This window comes from Lucilia cuprina, chromosome 4 (genome assembly GCF_022045245.1).
Source record: "Lucilia cuprina isolate Lc7/37 chromosome 4, ASM2204524v1, whole genome shotgun sequence".
NCBI classification, from domain to species: domain Eukaryota; kingdom Metazoa; phylum Arthropoda; class Insecta; order Diptera; family Calliphoridae; genus Lucilia; species Lucilia cuprina.
The window spans coordinates 7734539-7759954 of NC_060952.1; the positions used below are offsets into that span (position 1 = coordinate 7734539).

General features: G+C 26.3%; 1 protein-coding gene across 3 annotated transcripts in view; it reads left to right on the top strand.

Annotated features, from left to right (window-relative positions):
• The window catches only part of LOC111677054 (protein sidekick-2-like), a 144835-nt gene that overhangs the window by 104498 nt on the left and 14921 nt on the right, over window positions 1–25416 (top strand). For all 3 annotated transcript variants that reach the window (XM_046949582.1, XM_046949581.1, XM_046949583.1), the window contains exons 3-5: window positions 4224–4393; window positions 20027–20153; window positions 20331–20454. In XM_046949582.1, the coding sequence (XP_046805538.1) occupies window positions 4224–4393; window positions 20027–20153; window positions 20331–20454 (421 nt within the window). The remainder of the gene's footprint in view (window positions 1–4223; window positions 4394–20026; window positions 20154–20330; window positions 20455–25416) is intronic.

Sequence of the window (25416 nt, forward strand, 5' to 3'; positions counted from 1 at the left end):
AACTAGAACTGAACTAGAACTGAACTAGAACTGAACTAGAACTGAACTAGAACTGAACTAGAACTGAACTAGAACTGAACTAGAACTGAACTAGAACTGAGCTAGAAGAAAAAATTCTTCTGGAATATTTTCGTCTCTATTTAGGCGGTGCCTACTACTTATATGTACTTTTAAACCCATTCAATTAAAGTAGATGTGGCAAACATAAAAATAATTGAAGCCGCTTAAAAGTTGCACTTTAAATGGAAGTGTATTTGTGTACCCGCAAACACAATTAACACGCACAGTGTGTCATCTAAATAGAATTATGCAAATTTGCTAAAAATAATACTCTTTTTTAACGTTTTCCCGTCTGGTGCTGAACGCACACACACACATTTTACAAAAACAAACATTGTAATAACATTATCATCATAATCATAATCTTTAGCATAAAAAGTGTTTAGAAGTTAGTTTTTTCATACACATAGTATGAAATAAAAAAAGTGCGGAAAATAAATTTGAGTATAGGGAAGTTAATATAAGATGTTCATACATAGAAAAATTAAAGGTTAAGAAATAATAAGAAATTTAAAGCAAACATTTATCATATAATTTATATAAAAAAATATTTTAGTCCTGTACTTATAATAAATTTTTAAACTGTTTATAACAATATTAAAACGTACATCAGAAGTTTTAAAACTTCCATTCTACTCTTGTGTTTCTTTTCGATTTACTTGATATATTTTTTTTTTCATGGTTATACAAAAAGACACACTTGGTTGATTCTGTGCCTGAATACAACGTTGCTTGGTACTTGTTTCTTGTCTATATCTAAGGTACTTTTTCTTCATTTCGAAGCCATATGTTGACTTTAGTTTGATTTTAATTTTCTTTGCTTCTGCCACAATTTCCACTTGGTTTTTGTGTAACCAAATCTATTGGCCTTTAATTAACAGTTATTTAAAGTAATTAACAGTATTCTTAACAATGTTTATAAAATAAAAATAAAAACACAACAACAACAACCATAAGTACTTTACCGGCAGCTTCAAGAGCTATAAAATGCAAATAGTTCTGGTAAAATGGCCAAAATGATTTTATTAGTCATTAAAATGTATGAGACAATAGCTATTTAAATACTTAATTATGTTGATGGTGATAGAAAATATATTTGTGGACAGAAGTAAAAACTGATTATCTGAAAAATTTAACTTTAACTTTTAATTAGGATTTAATATAGTTAGTTAAATGTATTGATAAGATATAAATGTATTTTTCTAATTAAGGATTGTACTTAAGTGTTGAGTTCTTTTAGGAAAATGGTAGAGCTTTTTTAACAGAACTCCAGTAATTTAGTGCTTAGTGCTCTAGTGTGGTAGACAGAAGGTTCAATTCCCACCTGACGCACTGACTATCGAGCGCACTACATGCCCGTAGAGGCCGTAGAGTATTTTTCCCTTCAAGCTAACCAACTTCACAATTTAATTTCCACTTAGACCATTTAGTTGATTTTCAATTGTGATCACAGATATAATTTAAAGTACGTTTATTTGTCAGTGATATACACGAACACAGTCACTTACATTTATTTATATTGTTTTAATTGTGGTTTTAAAATGTACATTTTACTATAAATTTAATTACTCTCACAAAGCAAATTTTAATAATATTAATGCATGTATAATTGACATTTAAAGTTTAAATTATCTGTGATGCTGAGAGGAAATTAATAAGTGTGAAATACAATATCAGACTGTTTAGGGCAATTCCATTTCAATAAAAATTAAACTAAAACTACATCCCAGCAAAAACTTGAATTACCATCACAATAGCACTTTAAGTCATTATCTTAATATGGTGATGTCAATGGAGGCAACTACCAACTAACAGAAACGCTTACAAGTAATTCAAAAAATCAGTTAATAGAAATCGGATGATGTAATGTGTACAGCTTCTATGTCTTCACTCTGAAACTGTCTACTGAATTAGAAACTATTTATATTACACATTATTAGTTAGACATTATTAGAGTACTTTTATGTCATTGAAAATTATGATAATAGGTAAGTGGTTACAATTGCAAATCATTAGCCAAGTTTTTGTTGGGATATTATTTGATTTTATTTTTAATTTAAGAACAAATCTTAAATGTATGTTGCTGTGATTAAAGTTAATGTTTTATACATGTAATTTTTCATATTAAACAAATTTATATAATTTAAATTTTGTGAAATAGTTGTGAAATATATAACTCGACAAAATTATAGTTTTTACATTAGATTTTACCCCAGTTAAGAAAATCGATATTTTACAAATATACATAAAAATATAAAACTATAAAAACATAAAAGTATTAGCTCAATCTGGATCGATTTGATAAAAATATATATAAACTTCATGTGAATATGTTTTAACGTTTTATTTATTTAAATTAATGATTCGTATCCAAAGCTCTGATGATTTATGTTCAGAGATAAGAAACTCAAAATAATTCATACCACATACATATATACGAAAACTTTCGTACAATGTACGAAATGCTTCATTGTTTTGCAATACGAAATTGTTTCGTAATATGTATGAAATTGTACAAAATATTTTAGTAATCAGAAAATTACTTAAATGTCCTAAATTTATTTAAAAGGGATAATGTAGCGAAGAAATTCGATATAAAAACATTTAATGTAAACATAAATCCATCCATCAAAAAAACACACATACATACATATTTATATATACATATGTATACATATACATATATGTATATGGTTCTATAGACAATTAAGTACTTGTAAAAAGTTTGCAATTTCTCTTGCCTTTTGTATGTAAAATAAAAAGGATAGAAAAAAACAACAAAAATAAAAACAAACCACAAAAAATACACATATAAATTGGCTAATGTCTGCATAAATATAGAGTATGTATGTATGAACATTTTGTAATATATTTTGAAATTCCTTTACATTTTTGGAATTTTAACACATTTATGATAAAACAAAAACAGAGTGGTAGCTTTTGAACTACGAACTCTAAACTTAGAAATGCTAAGAAAAACACTTGGTTGATTAATTTAATATTGATTTTTTTCTTGCATTTTATGAACTGTATTAAATAGTAGAATATATAGATGTTCTTAAATCTCAAATTCCAAGAGACTTATCAAAATTGTTGGAAAGCATTACTAATGTTGGTGAAACATTCGACCTTTGGTTTCGTTATAATTTAGGAAATCTTATCGAACCTATCTAATTTTACTTTAAAAAAGAATCACATTTTTTTATATGTATTTTAGAATCTTTGTATGTTTAATTATACTTATGTTTAAAATAAAAATATTTGAAAAATCTCAAAAACAACAGCCAGATAAAAACTATGACTTTCTACAACATGTTACAGAAACTAATTGAACTTTATACATTTTCAATTTATACACACACAAATACAAAAGTAGCACATGGACAAGGATTTATTCAAAAAACATGAAAGTAATTAGAAAAACTGTACGAAAAATACGTAAACAAAATAACAAACATTTACAAGATATGCGTTTGTATAAAGCAGAGAATTAAAAGAATTCATTTATGATAAATCGAAATTTTTTAAAAAAATCCGAAACAAAACTAGAACTGAACTAGAATTGAACTAGAACTGAACTAGAACTGAACTAGAACTGAACTAGAACTGAACTAGAACTGAACTAGAACTGAACTAGAACTGAACTAGAACTGAACTAGAACTGAACTAGAACTGAACTAGAACTGAACTAGAACTGAACTAGAACTGAACTAGAACTGAACTAGAACTGAACTAGAACTGAACTAGAACTGAACTAGAACTGAACTAGAACTGAACTAGAACTAAATTGTGTGATTTTAAATCGCTCCTCAGTTGTTATGTCAATCCCATTATCGCATAATGGGAAAGATAATAGTTTCACCGGTAATATTTAAAGATTGAATACATTGTATTATTTTAAATATTAATAAAACAAATTTTAACTTTAAATGTTTACATTTAATATATTTTTTAATATATTTTAAGGGTTACAAAAATTTTATTTAACAACAATTTTTAATTTTAATAAAGAATAACAACACAAGAAAACAAACACTCCATATATAAATTAAGATTTTTTTTAATTTTCTTAAAATAAATATTTACTTAGAACTTTAAACTGGAAAATGGTAAAAACTAATTTATTAAAATGTACTTTCCCTTTGTTTCTCTTTTCATTTTAGATGTTACAAATTTGGAATATGAAAAAATTATAGCAGAAGCTGGCAAAAATGTTACCATACCCTGTCCGGGTGTCACCGAACATTCTCTAGTGGATACGTTGGTATGGAAAACAGCCACAACAACAATAGCCCAATTTGCCAATCGTATACCCTTGTTACATAGTCCTAGAGTAAGTACCAACCAACAATCATATGACACTCGTTTCTGATAGTAAAGAAAAATACTAGTTAAGTATTTTAGTTATTTTTCTATATCCTACATATGTATGTATATGTAGTTGCATAAATATTTTTTATAATAAAGAAAATATAAATTCTTTGCGTATGTGTGCGTGTGTGGGAGAAGAATTTTAAATTGAAATCCTTAGAACGCATAAAATATTATTGGTTTCGGTTTTTAAGTCTCTAAGAGACAAATTATTTGAATTTATTTCATTTTTATCTTCTTTTTTTATTTTATAGTTTTTTTTGTGTCTTCTGTTTGGTCTCCTTTGGTTTAAGTTTATTTTCATATGGTTCATTTAATGTTAAAATGCTCATGGTCTTTCTATATCCTGTGACTATGCCATTGACAAAATCTCCTGGGAGTGGTTTTTCTTTTTTTTTCAAAGCAATTTGTTATATTAAAGAAAATTAAAAACCAGAAATGAAAAAAAAAAATATCAAAAATAATATTTTTGCAAAGGCAAACAATTTTTAATGTTTTAATCTATGAGACCAGTTATCAAAACCAAGAATGTTTATTAAATCAGAAATATTTTTAATTTATAGTAGCAATTTTTATTAAGTTTTTCAATTTATTTATTATATATTTTCCTACAAAAAAAATTATAAAAAGATAAATGTTGCAAACTTAGTTATAGTTATAGTAAAAATCAAAACTGTTTAAAAATTATAGCAAATGGTTAAGAATATTTAACTGTGATTTATTTAACAGAATATAGAATATGAACACATCACTAATTTTCTTGCAACCTGCTAATTTAATTATTTCTTATTAATTAAAATATATGCATGAGTTTTACTTTAACCAAGTGTAATTTGTCATGTATATTAAAAACTTGGGAAAACTCGCGATTGCCATTTTTGGTGCAAATTTAAAAATGTTCTAATACTTATAGCTAATTCTAAGTAAAATAAATGTTTGCCCAATCTTATAAATATCCAGCAAAAACTTACATTGAAAAGTAATTAGTTAAAAAGCCGCTTATTTATTAGCATTCTTACTCGTCATTTTAACTAGATGATTACTTTGGAACCTATGAACCTGGCTTCTTGTTCGTAAAAACGCTGTTTTTCTCATAAGATACTGCTAAGTTATTTCAATGCTTGTTTGCAAAAGTCACTATAAAAGTACTTAAAAGTAATGCAGACGGTAAATAATAGATATACCAAAGTAACTGGTGATGTAAGTTCAAGCCATTACCAGGTTTGAACTTACATGGGTGTGTATGTAATTGTTAAGTTTCAAACAACATTCTATTCCATAAATTCTATTAAATTTAAATTTGTATTTAGACATTAATAATACATAATTTAAATTCGTAATACAAAAATATTATACTGTATTTCCAATCTTACAAAATTTTTGGCATATTTAAATAACAAAACTTGCCCCAAAGTATAAGAATATAAATTTAGCAATTTCCTAAATCAAAATCTATTGCAAAATGAAAAAGAATAAACCAACGCAGGCAAATTAATATATTATAATAGAAAAGTTTGTGCAAATATTATGACAGTGTATACAATTTTTAACATAAAACACTAGAGGCTTTACAATTTATGTTTATTTTTTTTCCTGTATTTATCAGTCTCTGTTTAGTATGTTAATAGTAAAATGAATGTATTTGTATATAAGGTTGGTTCCGTAGAAAATGATAATTGTAGCGAAAATTTAACGAAAAATAGATAGACATACGGACGGACATAGATAGCTAAATCGATTCAAAAAGTGATTCTTAGTCGATTGTTAACATTTAAGGTGGGTGTAGGACCAATATTTTTGGATGTTATAAACATCAGCATAAACCAGAGGAGCTCTTTTCTGCCATTTCATAGCACGCGTGATAAGGTAAGAAAATTCTGCAGATGCTAAGTCAAACAAAAACACTATAGATTTAATTCTTCTTCTTTTTATAATGGGCAACATAAGTTGGTTTGCTCTCAATTTGAAAAACAAAATCAAATCAGTTGCTGATCAGCACTTGTCGAAGCAAGGTCTGTGCGCGACGTTTTTAAAATACACACAGAAATACAACAACAAAATTTTAAGAAATATAGGAGAACATGAGATAACAGATGATAGTTTTTTATAGATAGACTTTGATATACGCTGGCTGCCAAATAATAAATATTTGACAGTTAGCATATACTTATAGTTTGTAGTCATTTTATACGTATACTTTTATTTTGAATTGAATTCTGTTTTCTGCTGCCTTACCAACACAAATAAAACTATGCTAGTCTATGGAAGTATGTGTTTGAGCACCACTGGCATAAACGCATAACACTCTTCCCACTATAGAAGTGTAGGGTATAAAAGCCAAATATGCAAAGCTATAAGTTATCCATATATATGCATGTTGTTGGTTTTCGTCAAAACATACACTAAAATACTTTCAGAGGTTATCTTATTGACGGATTTTGCTGATTTTAAATAGAATACATGTCGAAACTATTAATAATAGAATTATTGAAGATTTGAATCACGAAAATATCTGGGGACTTCAGAAATATAACTACAACAAACACACAAAGTGACAGACAGATGGACTTGGCTTATTCGACTCCGCTTTATATAAGACTGCAGAGTATATATACTTAGGGTCGGCAAATGGAATGAAAAAGTTATAAGTATACTCTCTTTATGAAGGTGCAGGATATTATACCAACGCATCAAAAAAGGACCTTTCGAAGAACCAAAAAATAAATAGAATTTAATCTACTAAAAAAAACCTGCAGAAGTAATGATTTTAACACAGGCTTATCATAGGAGGGATGTCCTTTTGATTTCATTTTAAATTCTTTACTTCTGAAGTCATTCTCAAAAAGTAATTTTTAAGTTATGTTTTACAAGTTTTTTCGCTTCTTCGGAAATCGTTAAATATCACTTCTACGGAAGATAAAAGAATTCACTTAGTGCTACTTTTGTAGTGGTAATAAGGTTAATTATTTTGGAATTATTTTGATTTATTTTTTATTTAAATATTTTGTGTTATTATTAATGATTTTTTAATTTTTTAAAAATGTTTCTAGTCTATTTAACATTATACGAAATATATAGAAATATTTATGAATTAAAATAAAATTGCACAAATTGGCACCAGCCTAATACACACAAATGATTTGTCACCAAAAAAATATATAAATATACATATAAACAAACATTTTGTTTATTATACTTATGTATGTATTTGAGCAAAAAAAAAATTATAAATGATCAAAATAATCTTTTCATAAATTGTTTTTTATTACTCGTTTTTAATATTCTGGCAAATCTAACAAATTGTTTTTGTAACATCAGCAGCTTTTGAAAGTTAAATAAGTGTTTGTGATTAATTGCTTATTTTGGTTGTTGTTATCACCATGAAACAAATGCATTGAAATAACAAATTTTTAAAGGCAAATTAACTGAAATAAAATAAAAGACTTAGCGGAAATTAAATTAGTTATAACAAACGTATAAATTTTAAATATAAAACAATTATACAGATATATTGATTTATTATTATTGAGTGTTTATGAACATATTATTTTTAACAAAAATTTTTGAAAATGAAAATAAAATCTAATAACTATACTATAATAGCATTGTTTTTTGATTAAATTGTAAAAAATCTTTTACAAAATTTGTTTTTGAGTTATATTCATAAATCAAAATTTATTTTCCATATTCTAAACTCTTTGCTCACAACAAATTAAATATTATTTAAAAAAAAAACTTTTACAAAAACTAATGAATAACTTTCTACATATATACATACATATGTAAATATGTAAATTATACAAAATTTCCTTAACATTCATCCCTTCCCTGTTGCATGTCATATTATGACAAAAAAATAAATTTCAAAATAAATTTTGTTGAAAAAAAAAACAATAATTTTCTATTATAAGTTTTCCTGTCAACTCAATATTGTTTTGATTTTCTGTATAGAACTAAATAAAATAAACACTATCGAAAAAAGAAGAAAAAATTTCATTTATAAATATAGTTTTACAACAAATCTATTAAAATGTGGGTATCAAAATGTCATACGAGAGAATGCAATACAAAAAACCAATTTAAATCATATACAATTAATATTGATCAATAAATTTGTTGCTAAAGTTTTTCCAAATAATCACAACAAAAGACTGTATTGTATGAAAAATATTGTTCAAAAATTGTATTAAATAAAACATATGATGTTAGTCTTTATGTATGAATGCATTATTAGGGTCATAACAAGTTTGTAAAATTTTTAAATAAACAGATATTATATAAAATATCATATAAATAAAATGTAATGACAACTGCATACCGTCTACATTACCTAGTAGATGTCAAGTAATGACAAGCTTTTTAATATTACCATTTTTTTTACAAAAACTTTATTTACATTTGCTTGCAAAGAAATTGTAGATCCTTGGACTTCCTACTAATATAGTCAATGTAGCTCATGCATTTAAACATAAATATGTAAAAATGTCTATATATTTAATTGTAAATTATGTCAATAATGACATTTACCATATGTTATATGCAAATGATCAATATTTTCCTTAGCTGTCCATCCGTACACATACATATATACATATAAAACAATCATCATATTGTAATTTAATAGTTATTGTCCATTTTTCTATAGATATTGTTGCGGCAACAACAATAAATTATTTACAAATTTCTAGAACAAAACATTTGAACTGTGAAAGTTCAAATATACAAAAAAAATATATTTTTATAAAAGAAAAAATCTTTTTATAAAAACACATTGTTTTAAAAGAAAATTTTTAAAATATTTCTAACACATTTTCCAGATTTTGAGAAAATTTTCTATTCAAAAAGAAATTCTACTTATAATTAGAATTTTAAAATCTTAATAAACCAAGGAAAAAGTCCCTTGCCCTTTTCGGATCATATATTTTTCTAAAATGGGTAATTTTAAAACATTTCGAACAAAAAAGTATGATTTTGGAACATGACCCTGTACGATCTTCAAGAAATTCAGCACACATATTCTTTGTGTTAATACAGAATTTGAAGTTCTCCAATTTCGGAATTTCATTCTAGTCCGATTATACTACTTATCCGATTTCAATCGTTTTAGTCCCCTATTAATGCCTATGTCTTATAGTTTGACAGTATTTTATTTCAAATATTAAAATTTTGTATGATGATATCAAACAACATCCTTTAGTAAAGGACGTTGTTTGATTTGGAAAATGAGGGTATCTCAAGTAAAACATCTTTTAGTAAAACAACATTTCCATAAAAATTTTTACTTTTATTTGCTGACTATAAACTGGTATGCGTTGATGTACGGTATACCTTCAGATTGTATCTGACGGATGATGTTGATTCTGAGTTGTGCCTGTGGTGACAGAAAGACTGACGGATGAAGTTGAGGAGTTGTTTAGACGTTGGCGGAGTTGTTAATACCTTAATCTTAAATTTATTGGCGATTTTCGTTTATGGTTGAGTGTGTTGTATATGGTCCGACATAGCGATGTACAAAGAAGCTCACCCAGTGGTTAAAAAAGACAATCATGAAAAAGGCCAACACAGCAGGTGTTCTACATTCATACCCTTCTCATGAAGGTGAGGGGTGTAAAAAATACAATTTTTAAATAAAATTCCATAAAATGGAGATGTTTTTCTAAAAATGCTAGAATTACTCAAAAATTTAAAAATTAATTGAAAAAAATAAAATAAATTTTCCGAAAATTTACTTAAAAATATTAAATTATATCGAACATTTTTCTATATATAACGAGTAAGAAATTATAGTTGGGAAAGGCCGACCATATAATATGCTATACCTGTTACAAAAAGCAAAATGTAAATTAGTTTTCTTAATAAAACATTTATGTTGAATTGTACCTTGCCTCAGATGAATAAAATTGTGGATATTTTTTCGTGCCAGATCATGTGCCAAATTTCATTGAAGTACCTCCAAAATTACGACCTGTAGTTTGATTACAAAGTTGACGAACGGATCGATCGAATTTTATAAATTTATAAATTTCTTTTAAATGATAATATTATTACTTTAGGATTTTCATTGAAAATTTGTAATTTCTGATTTTACAAATAATTTCCATATGCTGTTGTTTCTTAACATTAAATTGATTTTAAATGTTGTCTCCTTTTTTAATTTTGTTGTTGCTTTCTTTATTTTCTTTAATTTATTTAAATTCAAATTGTTTTTATATAAAAATGTTTGCGTATTTACTTGTTAAGTATTTGCATAAAATAGCAAATTGTAATTATTTTATTGAATTTCTGATTATTTAATTGTGGTATAATTATGCATGAAAATGGTGATTTTTAAATAGATTATTATTTTTTTTGTTAAACATATGTATGTACATTTGTAATAAAATTAAACATTAAACAAATTAAGCAAGTTCACATGAAAATCTTAAATCCTTGTATTATTTTTTTTATAAAACAAATTGCTGATTTAGTCCTTATGACATTTATTAAAGAGTTATTGATGATGTCTTTAAAGGAACTGTCTGAAACAACAGACAGTCATTCGTTAAAACTTAAAACATACTTAATCTCATTCAAAAATTATCTATTTTATATATTAAATATTTTAATGATGTTGAAAAAACAACAACACAATAATAATTAAATTGTTTTTATTAAATATTTTAATCACTTAGCGTATATTCAGACATCTGTAAATATGTGTTTTTTTATTTTATTTTATATTTTTTTATATATAAACTAAATGCAACATACACATGTATGTACTCATGTGTTTAATTTATTAATAAATATATTAACATACATTTAATGTGATTAATAGAGCAGAATTGTTGTGGCAAAAATAACTTTCATTATAATATGAATGCAAAGGGTGGAGGGAGTTTTATGAAATAAACGAATAATAATTACAAAAAATAAATATTAAAAAAAAAATTAAAAAAAAAACATTTTATTATGTTAATAATAAATATAAATGTATATATGAATGTATGTGTATTAAACAAATAATTTGAAAAATTCAAGGCTTATACTAGTTGAAGAAAAATTAAACGAAAGATGCTGCCGGTACTTTAAATTCATATTTACTATAGAACAGTCTCTTGTCCGGACTATGGACCAGTCAATAGCCTGGAGTACAGAAGAGTCTATAGTCTGTAGTAAAGAACGGTTTATAGTCTGTACTATAGAACCGTCTATAGTCTGTACTATAGAACCGTCTATAATCTGGACTATAAAACAGTCTATAGTCTGGACTATAGTATGGACTATAGAACACTTTAAAGTCTGGATTATAGAACAGTCTATAGTCTGGACTAAATTCATATTTAATCTATTGTCCGGACTATGGACCAGTCAATAGTCTTGAGTATAGAACAGTTTATAGTCTGTACTATAGAACTGTCTATAGTCTGTACTATAGAAACGTCTGTAGTCTGGACTATAGTACAGCCTATAGTATGGACTATTGTACAGCCTATAGTATGGACTATAGAACAGCTATAGTCTGGACTATAGAACACTCTAAAGTCTAGATTATAGAACAGTCTATAGTCTGGACTAAATTCATATTTATTCTATTGTCCGGACTATGGACAAGTCAATAGTCTGGAGTATAGAATAGGCTATAGTCTAGACAATAGAACAGTCTATAGACTGGACTATAGAACTGCCTATATACTGGACTATAGAACAGTCTATAGACTAGACTATAGAACAGTCTATAGTCTAGACTATAGAACAGTCCATAGTCTAGACTATAGAACAGTCCATAGTCTAGACTATAGAAGAGTCTATAGTCTAGACTATAGAAGAGTCTATAGTCTAGACTATAGAAGAGTCTATAGTCTTGACCATAGAACAGTCTATAGTCTGGACTATAGAACTGTCTATAGACTGGACAATAGAAGAGTCTATAGACTGGACAATAGAACAGTCTATAGACTGGACAATAGAACAGTCTATAGACTGGACTATAGAGCAGTCTATAGTCTAGACTATAGAGCAGTCTATAGTCTAGACTATAGAATAGTCTATAGTCTAGACTGTAGAACAGTCTATAGACTAGACTATAGAACAGTCTATAGACTAGACTATAGAACAGTCTATAGTTTAGACTATAGAACATAGAAGAGTCTATAGTCTAGACTATAGAAGAGTTTATAGTCTGGACTATAGAACTGTCTACAGTCTGGACTATAGAACAGTATATATTCTATACTATAGAACAGTCTATAGTCTGGACACTTTTGTTTTTTTTTTGAATCTGTTTTTTCTGCATTTCTTCCACTGTTTCTCTGCCGTAATCACGGTACCATAATCAAACCAACTTCCAGAAAAAATTAATACATTAAGATTTTTAGTGAAATTAGAATTTCTAGCCATAAACAACGGCATAGTTAAAAATTAAGGCCTAATTTGAAAAAAAAAACTAAAATCTTAAAAAAACACATACATTCATTAACTTTAAAGACTTACACAACAGCATACTCCTAAAAATACATATGTACATGCTACACCTTCGAAAACATGTTCCAGGTGAATTAAGAAACTTTGGAATTTTCACCATAAATTATGTTAGCAACCATGCAAAAACAAACCTCCTCCAACTCGTTCTTTTTTTCTAGATTTAGTTTTTAGTACTTTCTCAAGCACTCATTTGTGGGAAGTGGGCGGTGGTTACTAAACTAAATGAATGTGTGTAGAAAAGAAAAATATTCTTGTGGGAGTTTTAAGACTAGAAAATGAATGAATCTTCTTCATTTATTTTTCAGTGTATGTGTGTGCGTTACAGTTTTTAAGTGTAGAAAGTCTTTAGCTTAAAACTATTTTAATGTTGGTAATTTTGAAAGTGTGTGTAGAAATGCAGGAGGTAGGAAGTTAAGAGAAAAAATTACTTGTTTTAAAAGCAAATGTGTAGTTTTGCGTAGCAAACATTAATATTTAGCAGTATCATGCTCAATGGTAACATTTGAGAGGAAATTTTATGTTATATATTAAAGGTCCAAGAAGTGATGTTGCTGCTTAAATTTGAGGACACGTTTTAATAGACAGGATACCTATTTACCTGCATTTTAAAAAGGCACTTGGAGAGTTCATTAAAAAATAGTGGATGTGAAGGTTAAATGTAAATAAAAGAGGAGGTTGTAGTTTTTTGAAATTAATACTTGGATATTCTTTTAAGTATAACAACTGTGAAAGCTTCTTATTAAACCAACATACCAACAAGTGTTGTGAATTTTAAAAAGAATATAGTTGATTTATTATATATTTATTGATTTATTTTGAATTAGAAATATTTTACATTATAATTTCTGGGTTATCACGATTGAGTCATAATTATCATATTTGGCGGCAATTTATAGCCATGAGAAAATATTTCCTTACAAATACAACCCTGCTTCCGTTTAGGATCGTTTAAATATGAGTTGAGGGGGACATGGTAAGATCTATTTAGATACTCACATATTTGTCGATTGTGAATTCGACAAATATGTGAGAATCTATACTATATCCCACCTATTTCTTAATGATGCGTAAATATTTTAATTTTACTTTATTCTTCATATCTTCCCACTGTACCCTGTATAAGTTTAAGAAAATCTTGGTTTAAATAAATATGCTCTTATTCAAAATTATAAACTACTGCTTTGACTTTAGCAATAAAAAACTATTTCATACTTTTGGATTAAAGTAATTTAAAACTTAAGATGGCTTTGAAAACACCACACATAAACTCACACACACTATATATGTATTTTCCTCTTTCGACACTACTTATTGTACAGTGATGGTCAAAATAATAAAGACAGATCATTATTAATTGTCATACTATTCTAAGATAATTTTTTAGTCAGTTAATACTGCATTGCTTTTTTTGGGTTATATGAAAATAGTTAATATGAGAAAAGTGGTTTAAAATAAGTGAAGGCAATCATTACGTAATCATCTCCAAGTAATGCAAAAAGCATTTAGTTTTAAATTTGATTAAAAATTACATAACTTTTTTGCCATCCAATGTAATTGCCTTTAACCTTTCACTAAACTAACCGTAACGCCCCCATTCATTCACTGCAGCCACTATTTTCTATATATTTTTATAAAAAATAAGCTAAAATGGCAACACGTACACTAAAGTTTTGTTTTATGTAAAAAAGTAAAATAAAAAAAAAATAACAATTTCCAAGGAGTATGCATGATGAAAATATAGTGTTAAACGGCATACTGGGACATTTTAAAGTAAAAATAAAATCAACAACCCTCTAAAAAAAGAAGAGTTTTATTGCAGTTGGTGTTTTTATTTCCTTTAAAATATGTTTTCCTCTACTAATTCAAGAGTCGAGTGAATTCTTGAGCTTTCTTTTCTACACTCATTAGTTAAGTCTTAAAACTGCTGCTCTACCCTGTAGTTTTAGGAGACGGTTTACAATCGATGACTTTTTGCAATATTTAAATTTGTACCTGGTTATGTCATTTGCATTTAAAATAAAATCAAGAACAACTCTGAAAAGAAGAAATTAAATGACGAAGCTATAGATTTTTTACATTCACTAAAGTAGCAACTAATTTCAGCTAGATTAAAAGCAAAATTAATTTCTTTTTTGATTTCTTAAGTCACCCTTATGCCTTTGTAATTGGATTGTTGTCTGTCAATATGGAAATCGTGGGTTATATTTTTATCTGAGAATCTGGTTAAAGCTCGTACAACAGGGCTCATAGTGTCTTAGGAGTACTTCTTCGTATTTAAAGTAGCATACATCCTTCTTTTAAAATAACTAACTAGGGACACTATACATTTGACTTCTAACTAGAAGCTAAATTTGAGCCAAGCAAGTAATTTTATATTTTGCATGCCTTGACTCTTTATGAAACTACTAGGATATTATTATATATAAAGGTGCCAATATGTTATTTACAGGCACCATCCTACTATTTATTTCTATATAAAAAAATAAACTTTTCCTTAGAGCTTGTTAAGTTTTTTTCCTCCTGTACAAACAAAATAAAGAATATGCCTTCATTAGTTAGTTGGCAAGAAGAGGAAAAATAATAAACTAAAAAAGAATTCTTAATAGTTTTTTGCCTAAAAAGTTTTGTAGATTTTTTACCACTAAACACATACTATAAAAATAAAATATATAATATAAACCCTGCAGATATTGTAGTGAGTTAGTTTGAAGTAATGTGTATGATACAACAGATAGCCCAGATGTCCTTTACCAGAGTCCATGGTGGATAATGAACCCACCCAAACTAACAGACTAGAACATTAGAAACCGATTTAATTAGAAACTGCTGTTTGTACACTGAAAGAAAAGTCGTATACAGATTTTCACTTTATTTTTCTATAATCTATTATTAAAATAATTAGGTCTCAAATCGGTAGCAAACATTATTTTTTAATTAATTTGTGATTTTTTTGCAATTAAAACTATTATTAAAAAATTCTAAATTCAAGTACGACTTAAACTAAAATTAAGCACAATTTAGTATCAATTCAATTTTTATATTCTTAAATCAATTTTATTTTTTTATCACTTAATTAGGGATTTCAGATCGAATCAAACCAAAAATCTTTAAAATAAGTAAAAACAAACTTTTCGTTTAAAATGAATCCATACTTGATTCAAATATGTATTTGGAAAATTGTAAATAATCCGTACTTCTAAAAATGCAAAGTGATTTGATTGTTTAACGAATCTGTAATTGACTTGGATTAAAAAATCGCACTTTTTTCGTTCTTCTAAAACTTCGCCAGAGTGGCGGGTTACTCAATTACTTTTTTGAGTGTAACTATATAGATATAAAGCATTTACAAAAACATACCAACTAAAGCCTTAACTTTTCTTTATACTATATGTCTTCCCCCCGGGGGCATGTTACCTTGGCGAGACCTCCGACTTGGTGTTATTGCAATCCCGAAATATAAAGGAGTGGCCAATACCTCCAGTCTAAACGGGACTGAAAAATTGGTTACAGTCTACTGCTTGGCTTATTCTTTGCATAAATTGCCAGAGGTCAGACAACCGCACCGCATAATCTGGTACTACGGGTGGCCAGTTGCCTGCAGGACTATGTTCTGGCTGGTCAGTTGGTTGAGGTTCCTTCGGGTAGTTTAAACCCAAATTCGCGGGTAGAGTAAGTGGCGGTGAAAAGACTGATACATGATAGTAGTCAATATTTCGGGATAAGTTTGGTGCTGTTGCCGAAAACAACAGATACCCCACATAGGAGTGACTGTGGGACTAAGCATTGGAAATGAGTTGGTATTAATTGTACATGATACGGAATGAATGTGAGGTGCGGCGGACCTTACGCCACCCGTCTACCTAATGAATGTGTCGTATGTTTTTCTCTTATGAATGTGTCGTATAATTGAGATGTGTGCTGGTTTAAATGATCATGGATGAAAGGTATCATATACATATGATACCATTGAATTTTACTTCCTTGTCCAGATATGTTCAGAGTATACTCTGTTCATATCAGAATTACCACAGTATGTCCCTATGAGTAAGAACAGGGACACACTGTGTTGAAAATAAAATTCTAGAAAAGTAACTTAGTCTTTTCTTTTTCACTCGTCTTGTAATATATCTAATTATGACAAATACATGGTCTTTAAAAGTGCAGGGTGTGTTATTGTGAACATTGTGTGTGTGTGTGTGCAATATGTGTAAGCAATGCATGTAGTTAAGAGTAGTTTGAGTCTGTATATAATTATATTACAAATCCTTCTTCTTTTTCAAGTGTCAGAGCGAGGTTCACTACATATGTTTTGATAAAATGTTTTATTATCTTAACAATTATGTATTGTGATTACTAGACCTTTATTAGCGTATGTATTTTTTTAATAATGATTCAAAATCGGTATTGATAGACAGTTTAGAAATTGACTTTCTAACAGCTATTACTTATTTTTTATATACATATGTGTGAATTAACAGAGAGCACTCTGTTGACACCATTTTAATAGATTTGTATTTGAATTCTAATGTAAATACTTATATATGTGCGAAAACGAATTAGAGGACAATACCCACCTAAGTAATCTCTTTGTCTATCTCCGATTTAAATGAAAGAAGATAATAAAAATATAAAGAAATATTTATAAACTAAGCTTTCCTTTTTTGTCTTGACATTTTTCACTATTACAACGTCTCTAAACTTAATTAGTAACCCTCGCTTATACTTGTATGTTTGTGGGCAATTTACTTTCAATGTTTATTTTTTAGTTTTAAACTTAAGAGATTTATTAAAAGTTTTTAAGCCTTTCATTTACCTAACATCCTTGCCTAATACCCCAGCCTTTCCTTTACTTAAAGAGCATAATATTTATTAAATTTATTAAAAGTATAAATAAAACAACCAAAACTATTTCCTGGCTGAAGATTTTTCCACTTTATCAATAGGTATAAAATGTAATCACTTTAAAACGAGAACTACTTAATATTCAGTATAAAGAAAAACATAAGGTTTCTTAACATGTGTTCAGAGCTAAAAAAAAAAGGTTTCCTTTTGGGAGTAGAAAACATAGAAATTTGTCAATAGTTTAGAAAAACTTGTTTAATGTAAGAAAAGAAAATTAACTTAAAGGATTATACTACTGAATATTTAACTTTTCTTTTAAATTATGCAATGATAATATGTAGACGTTTAATGGATGTCTTATTTGCTAAAGTGATTAACTTTACTTTTGGAGTTTTAGGTATTTTAATATTAAATCATCTATAAGGACTCTAAATTTATAATTTTGAAGAAAATAGGATTGAAATACTTGTATGCTTAAAAATAGAAACTTTATTTGATGTTATTAACTCTTCTTTTCGAATTTTATATATAATATGTATTCATATAAAAATGATTTTTTGTAAAAATGATACATTCTTAGCATTTCTTTTTAATAATGATTGAAAATGATATATGTAGATTTTTAATGGATGCTTTATTTGCTAAAATTATTAACTTTATTTTTGGAGTTTTAGGTATTTTACTCTTAAATCACTTTCTAAAAATCTAAATTTACAATCTTGAAGGAAATTTTAAAAAAACTTTATTTGCAAAAGTGACTAACTCTACTTTTGGTATTTTTTTTAATATTTTAAAAAGTATTCCTTATTTGCAATAGTAACTAACATATTTTTCGTAATTTTATTTTTCAAATTTAAAAAATATATAATAATGATGTCTCTTTTTTTTCAGATCTTCAACATAATATTTTCCACGAAGTTAATCCACTAAATTAAAAATTAACAAATATTTCAAAAATTTCCACACTTAACCCTTATTTATACATTATTGTCAAAGTCTTTAACCAATAAAAAGGGTTTAACAACTTATTTGTTACGAAAATATGCAAAAAAAAAACTTTCAAAAACCGACAACTATTTAAATTTTTAATAGTAATTAATGAAGAATTAATTAGTAAACAAACTAAATTCCAAGAAAATCTTTACATTATATTAGTTATTAACAAAACGCAGGAAAACCATAAAAAATGTTTTTTTTACACAAACATATTTTCATTAAGTTGAGGTTAAGCATGTGAGGTTTTGAAATTTATTTATGTATATGTAAAAGTTTGGAAGAATTTATTAAACGTTATTAAGTCCCTTAGTATGTAGTTGAGGACACAAAAGTTGAAAAGCTATGTTGCTTAAATTAAGCTCTTTAAAGAAAATTAATAAATAATGTCTAATGGGGATTGTTTATGAAAAAAGGGGAAAATAGTTAAATGCGAAATGTATTAGTTTTTGTAGTAATAATTTATGCCGTATGAGTTAATAAATGGCGAGGAATATACGTAAGTTAGTTAGTTGGTTAGTTGGTTAGTTAGTTACTTAGTTGGTTAGTTAGTTCCTCTCTTAAGGATTCTTTTACCTTTTCCTCTACTATATGTACTACTATACGTATACTTAATATTTGTAACATCAATAATTCATTAACACGTATACGTACATGCGTCTTTAATAAAAGCTGGTCAATTTCACAATGTGAAACTTCCTACATGCAATGCAAAAATTGAGATGAAGTTCTTTTATTTCATAAGTTCACATGACAAGAACTACAACTTTGCCTCAGTATATCGAACTGTTTGCAAGACATAAACGTTCGAAAATGATGACCTTTTTGCAGAAAAAAAAAAACATTCAAATCTTTGGGGTTTATAAAAAGTCCTTGACTATTGGCAATACTGGAAAATGTTGACCTTTTTGGCCTTTTGTCATGCAGTAGTGTATGTGGTTACATTTCCATTTTAAATAGTATATTTAAAAAAAAATTTACCATCTTCTTGAAATGGATCTAAAAAATTCTGTTACTTTGAGTTTATCACAAGAAAAATTATTGAAATTTTTGTTACAGTGTTCCTAGTCAGAAATTCGGCTTTTAGTGCATTACAAGGTGCATATATAATAATCTCAAAATCCTAAAATGGACCAAACCAAAGCAAAAAATTGAGAGAATATTAATAGCTTCAGTTAAATTTTATACAGTTAAAAGTTATACATAAAAAGAAATTTCATTCTTGTCTTTCATTTCCAGCAACAATTTATTTTCTTTGATTTTTACTCAAACTTTTCTTTTTCTCTTTTTTTTACAGATACAACTTTTGTCGGAAAATTTTGCATTACATTTTGCACCAGCCTTAGCTATAGATACAGCAGAATATATATGCCTAGTAAATGACCGTCATATACCAGAAGCAATTGTTGATTTACTGGTGCAAGGTAAGTTACAACAGTCGGAATTATTTACACACATATATACAAACTACAAACAACTGTATATATAAAACATCAAACTTTTGTAGAAAATATTTTAAAGTGCATGTATCCTCTGTATTTAGTATTTGTTAGTAATTTAAAGTTTTTTGTCATATCACTTTTTTTTTGTTGTTTCCTTAGATGTACCAGATCCACCAGAAAGACCACTACTGATAAGTTTTACATCACGTTCAGTTAACTTATCATGGGCCCATTCACAACATCCACGAAATGCCCCGGTAACGCATTTCATTATTGAAACCAGGTGAGTGTAATGACGTAAAGAGAAAGGAGAGGTGGGGGGGATGGTCGATAATGTTGTAGCATATTACTGCTTTCATGTTAAGTTTATTTCGTATTGTAGATGTATACTGTAGGCTTTTATTATTTGCTAGTTGCAATTGAAAAGGAATTGTTAATGGTTACTATAAGTATGTCTACGTCTTTCTATATATACTTTTTATCTTATTTTCAGTCATTGGTTATTTATGTAAAGTAATTGTTACTTTATGTGGGATTTAGTTGAGAAAAATGGGTAATGAAAATTTTAATTATTTATAATAGAAATATATAATTTATTAAATTATCTAATACTTTTTTTATATAAGCGTTTTATCATTTTGATCAAATAGATATTTTAACATTCATTACAAGAGACAAATTTAAAAATTTTCTAGTAAAAACTTACATTAATAATTTTCACTAATTAGCATTTTACTACGTAACTTATACACTCCTTAAGTGTCTATCAGGCATGTGGAGTGTTGACTACATTTTCAATTACAATTACATTTGAAGTAATTACAATTACTTGTAACTGTACATTTTGTTCCTTATAATGACATGTAATTTTGTAATTAGTAATACCTAAATTACAATTACAAGTAATTTTTATTTGCAAAACTTCACTAACAATTACAAATAATTGTAATTGGTTAATTACACATTACAAGTAATTCTAATTGGAATATTTTCAATTGCATTTACCAAAAATTATAATTGGTTAATTCTAAATTATACATTACAAGTAATTGTAATTAGCCGTGTAGTGAATTACTTTTTGTAATTACTCCCTATACTTTTAATTGTAATTGAAGTTTTGCAAATTCAAATTTTGCAATTTATGATTACTTGTAACTGTAATTGAAAATTTTGTAATTACAATTACTTGTAATTGTGATTTTTTTCAAATTACAATTACAAATAATTGTAATTGATTATTGCTCAAATACACATTACAAGTAATTGTAATCGACCATGTTATGAATTAATAGTCATTAGGAATTTTTTTGTTGGATGTTATCATGATTAAATTACTTTTAATCAGTATTAATTTTCTTTAATTAACCCCTTAAAATTGACTGCATTCCTTAATACATCTGTGTGCTATTTTTATTCATCACACTTTTTTATTTTTTTTATAAAGGTGAAATGAAATGGCATTTTTACAATAAATTCATAGCACGTTTAAATGCTCATACAGTGACTAAGAAATATACATCTACTATTTGAATGAAGTTTTCGAAGAACATGCAGTTCCATGTTGTATCATCCATATGTCCAAAATATTATTGTTTATAAAATTATTTGGTAATAAATGTAGAAGTGCTCATAAAAAAATATTTTATGAGACGAAAATATCACTTATGATCAAAAACAAAGTGTATATATTTATGATAATCAAATAACTCGAATGTAATCAAAAATTTCACAGACATGACTGGAAATTCAGTGAAATGTGTAATTCGTCGAGATTGAATTGAATATTTTTGGATCCTCTCAGGAGATGATAGTTGTGTGCACAACTCTACACTATTTTTTTAACATTTCAAAATCAGACTCAATAGAGTACTAGGTGGCTTATTCGACGAGAAGAACTTCAGAGTCTAATCAGAGATTATTGGACTTGTTGACTTATTGCCTCATAGGTGAATGATGTCAGGATTTAATGTCATTATATAAGACTGTTATCAGTATATAATTTTAATACCTTAAGTTTATTTTGCTCCATACTGTGTTCACATTAAACAAATAAGTATGTATTAATAGGGTGATGCTTATGATTGGTAAGAGTAATGAAAAGGAAATGTAAGGAACAAGCAGGAAAAACAATATTCACACAAGCACACATACACATTCAAACAAAAGCAAACAACTTTTAAGTGCTTAGTTGAAGGAAAAATTGTGACAACAAAGTTTAATGTGCCTCTTTTATATACTACATGCATATGTATGTATGTATGTATGTATGTATGTATGTATGTATGTATGTATGTATGTATGTATGTATTTCTATCGTTGTGTGTTAAAGTTTCTAATAAAAATAGAGGAGTAATTGTGGGTGGGATTGTAAAGGTGTTTCTATGAATGCGTGTCACTAAATACCTGTTTAGTAGTATCGATGTACTCTCATTTGGAAGCATAGGAGGAATATTAAAGATTTTAAACCTAATAAAGTTTTTCTTATTTATTTTTTTTCTTTTTGCTGCCATTAAAAATTTATTATCATATAAAAACAAATTTAAAAATATATATATAAAATGGGAAGTAATTAAAAAACTGTGTATAGAACACTTACAAAATTAACTACATATTAAATAATTAAAAGCAAGAAACTTAAAGAAAACTTGTTGGTAAATAATATAAATTTATTTAATGAAGCAGATAGAAATTTTGATGAAACTAACAGTTTAACAGAGTTTTATTTTTAGAGTTTGTAATCATCTACTTTTGAAGTTATAAATAAATTTTAAATAGAAAACTGGATTCAGTTGTACATCCTTTAGAAAAAAAAACAAACAAGCAATAATAATGCTTTCATCGAACACATATTTCTTTAACAAAAATTTTATTAAAAAAAAAAAAAAAACATATTCCAAATACACATTATTTATTATTGTCATATTTTTGAATAGATATGGAACAAACACCAGCAACATCTGCATAAATTTTGAGACATGAGTGTGTCAGGAAATGTCGTTTAGATGTCAAACCAAAAATACATTAGGGAAAAAAATTTAATATTGATGATGAAGATTATGATCTGAGTACAAAAACAAAAAAAGGAAAACAATGATGAAATATTCACAAAACCACAAAACACACTTTAAGAAGAAATAAATTAAAAAAAAAACATAGCCTTTCATATAGCAAAATATAGAAGAATTGACATATTATTGCTACAAAAAAAAAAAATAAATTAAAACTGAAGAGAAAACAAACAAATATGTCAATGTTTTAAAGAAAAAAAATTATAGACAAAAATTTCTATAGAAAATTTTAAAAAAGAAAAAAACACCTTTAACTTTTCTAATGAAAAATCAACAAACAAGACAGCAAATATATGAATGAAAATTTTCGACATTAATTTGCAAAAATATACACAATAGTGAAAAAGGAAAATCTAACCCTAAATAAAATCAAGAGCAATTAAAAGAAATTTGATTAAAACCATTTCTTAATAACAGACAAACAAATGCGGTTTTCAAAAAACAAAAAAAAAGACAAAATTCTTAAATGAAACCAAAATAAAAACTCAAAATTTCATTTTTGCATTATAAACATAATTATCTGGAATACTTAGAACTGAAAGTTTGATTTTGATTTTGTTGTGGGTAAAATGTTTGGTTTTAAAGGAAATATTTATTCTGTTGTAGTTTATTTGTTAATTCAACCAAAATATTTGTCTTTAGTTAATTATAAATTATTTCTTTGAGCAAATTTATTTTTATTTACTTGAGTAAAACTCTAATGAAAGTTTTTTTTTTTTAATAGTAAACCGAATAATTTTCATCAATTAAATTTGTTTAGACAAGATAAGAAAAGAAATGTTAGTTAAATTTTTCTAAAAAGCTTTTTTAACATTCTATAGAAAAACATTACTTTTATAGAAAATTTTTGATAAATTTTCTTCTTATAGAAAATTTTTAATAAAATTTCACCTCGACAAATTTTCCTTTAATAGAAAATTTTTAATCAATTTTCTTGTAACAAAAATTTATTTTTAATAGAAAATTTTTAATAAGAAATTTTAAATAAAAACATGCATGAGAACAAAAAACGCATTAAAAAATTTTTACAAAAGAATTTAAAGCCCAAATTAGACCCAAAAGATTTTGAAAAAATTTTTAATCAAGATAAAATTAAAAATCTATAAATATAGTTTTATACAAACTTACTAAAAAATTTATTTAAAAACAATTTAAATAAATTTTTTTTTTTTAGATGAGTTTTAGTTGAGTTTCAAAAAGCTTTTTTAACATTCTTTAGAAAAACATTACTTTTATAGAAAATTTTCGATAAATTTTCTTTTAGTAGAAAATTAATAAAAATTTATTTTGACAAATTTTCCTTTAATAGAAAATTTTTAATAAATTTTATTTTAATAAAAAATTGTCGATAAATTTTTCTTTAATAGAAAAATTTCAAAAAAAAATTTTATTAGGAACTTTTCGTATAGAAAATTATTTTAATAGAAAATTTTGGAAATTTTTAAATAACTTTCTTCTCATAAAAAATGTTCAATAAAATTTCTTTTAAAGAAAAATTTTTTAATAATTTTTTACTTCTATAAGAAAATTTCAAATAAATTTTATTTTAATAAAAAATGTTCAATCATTTTTGTACATGAAAATTTTCGATGAAGAAAAAATTTCAATAAAATTTCTTTTAATAAAAATTGTTGATAAGTTTTGCATAAATGGGAATCTTTCAATAAATTTTCTTTTAATAGCAAATTTTCCACAAATTTTCTTTTAATGGAAAATTCACAATAAATTTTCTTTTATTAGAAAATATTCCCTAAACTTTCTTTTAAGAGAACATTTTTAACAAATTTTCTTTTAATAGAAAATCTTTCCTTAATAGAAATATTTAATAAACTTTAATAGCAAATTTTGGTCAGATTTCCTTTTAATAGAACATTTTCAATATATATTTTTTTTCATAGATAATTTGATGAAAAAATAATTTTAGCTTTAAGTTTCCAATAAATTTCTTCTTATTATTAAAAATTTAAGAATTTAAAAAATAACTGATTTTTAATCACTGTTTTTTTTTGGCTATTATATCTATTATAATCCCCACATGCATACATATGTAAATTAATGATTTCCATTCCATATACATATGGGGAATTCTTAAAATCTTTTGATTTTTGAGTTAAAAAAATAAAAAAATTAAATTTAATGGCACATTCAAAATATTTAGAGCAAATGAAAAGCTGTCT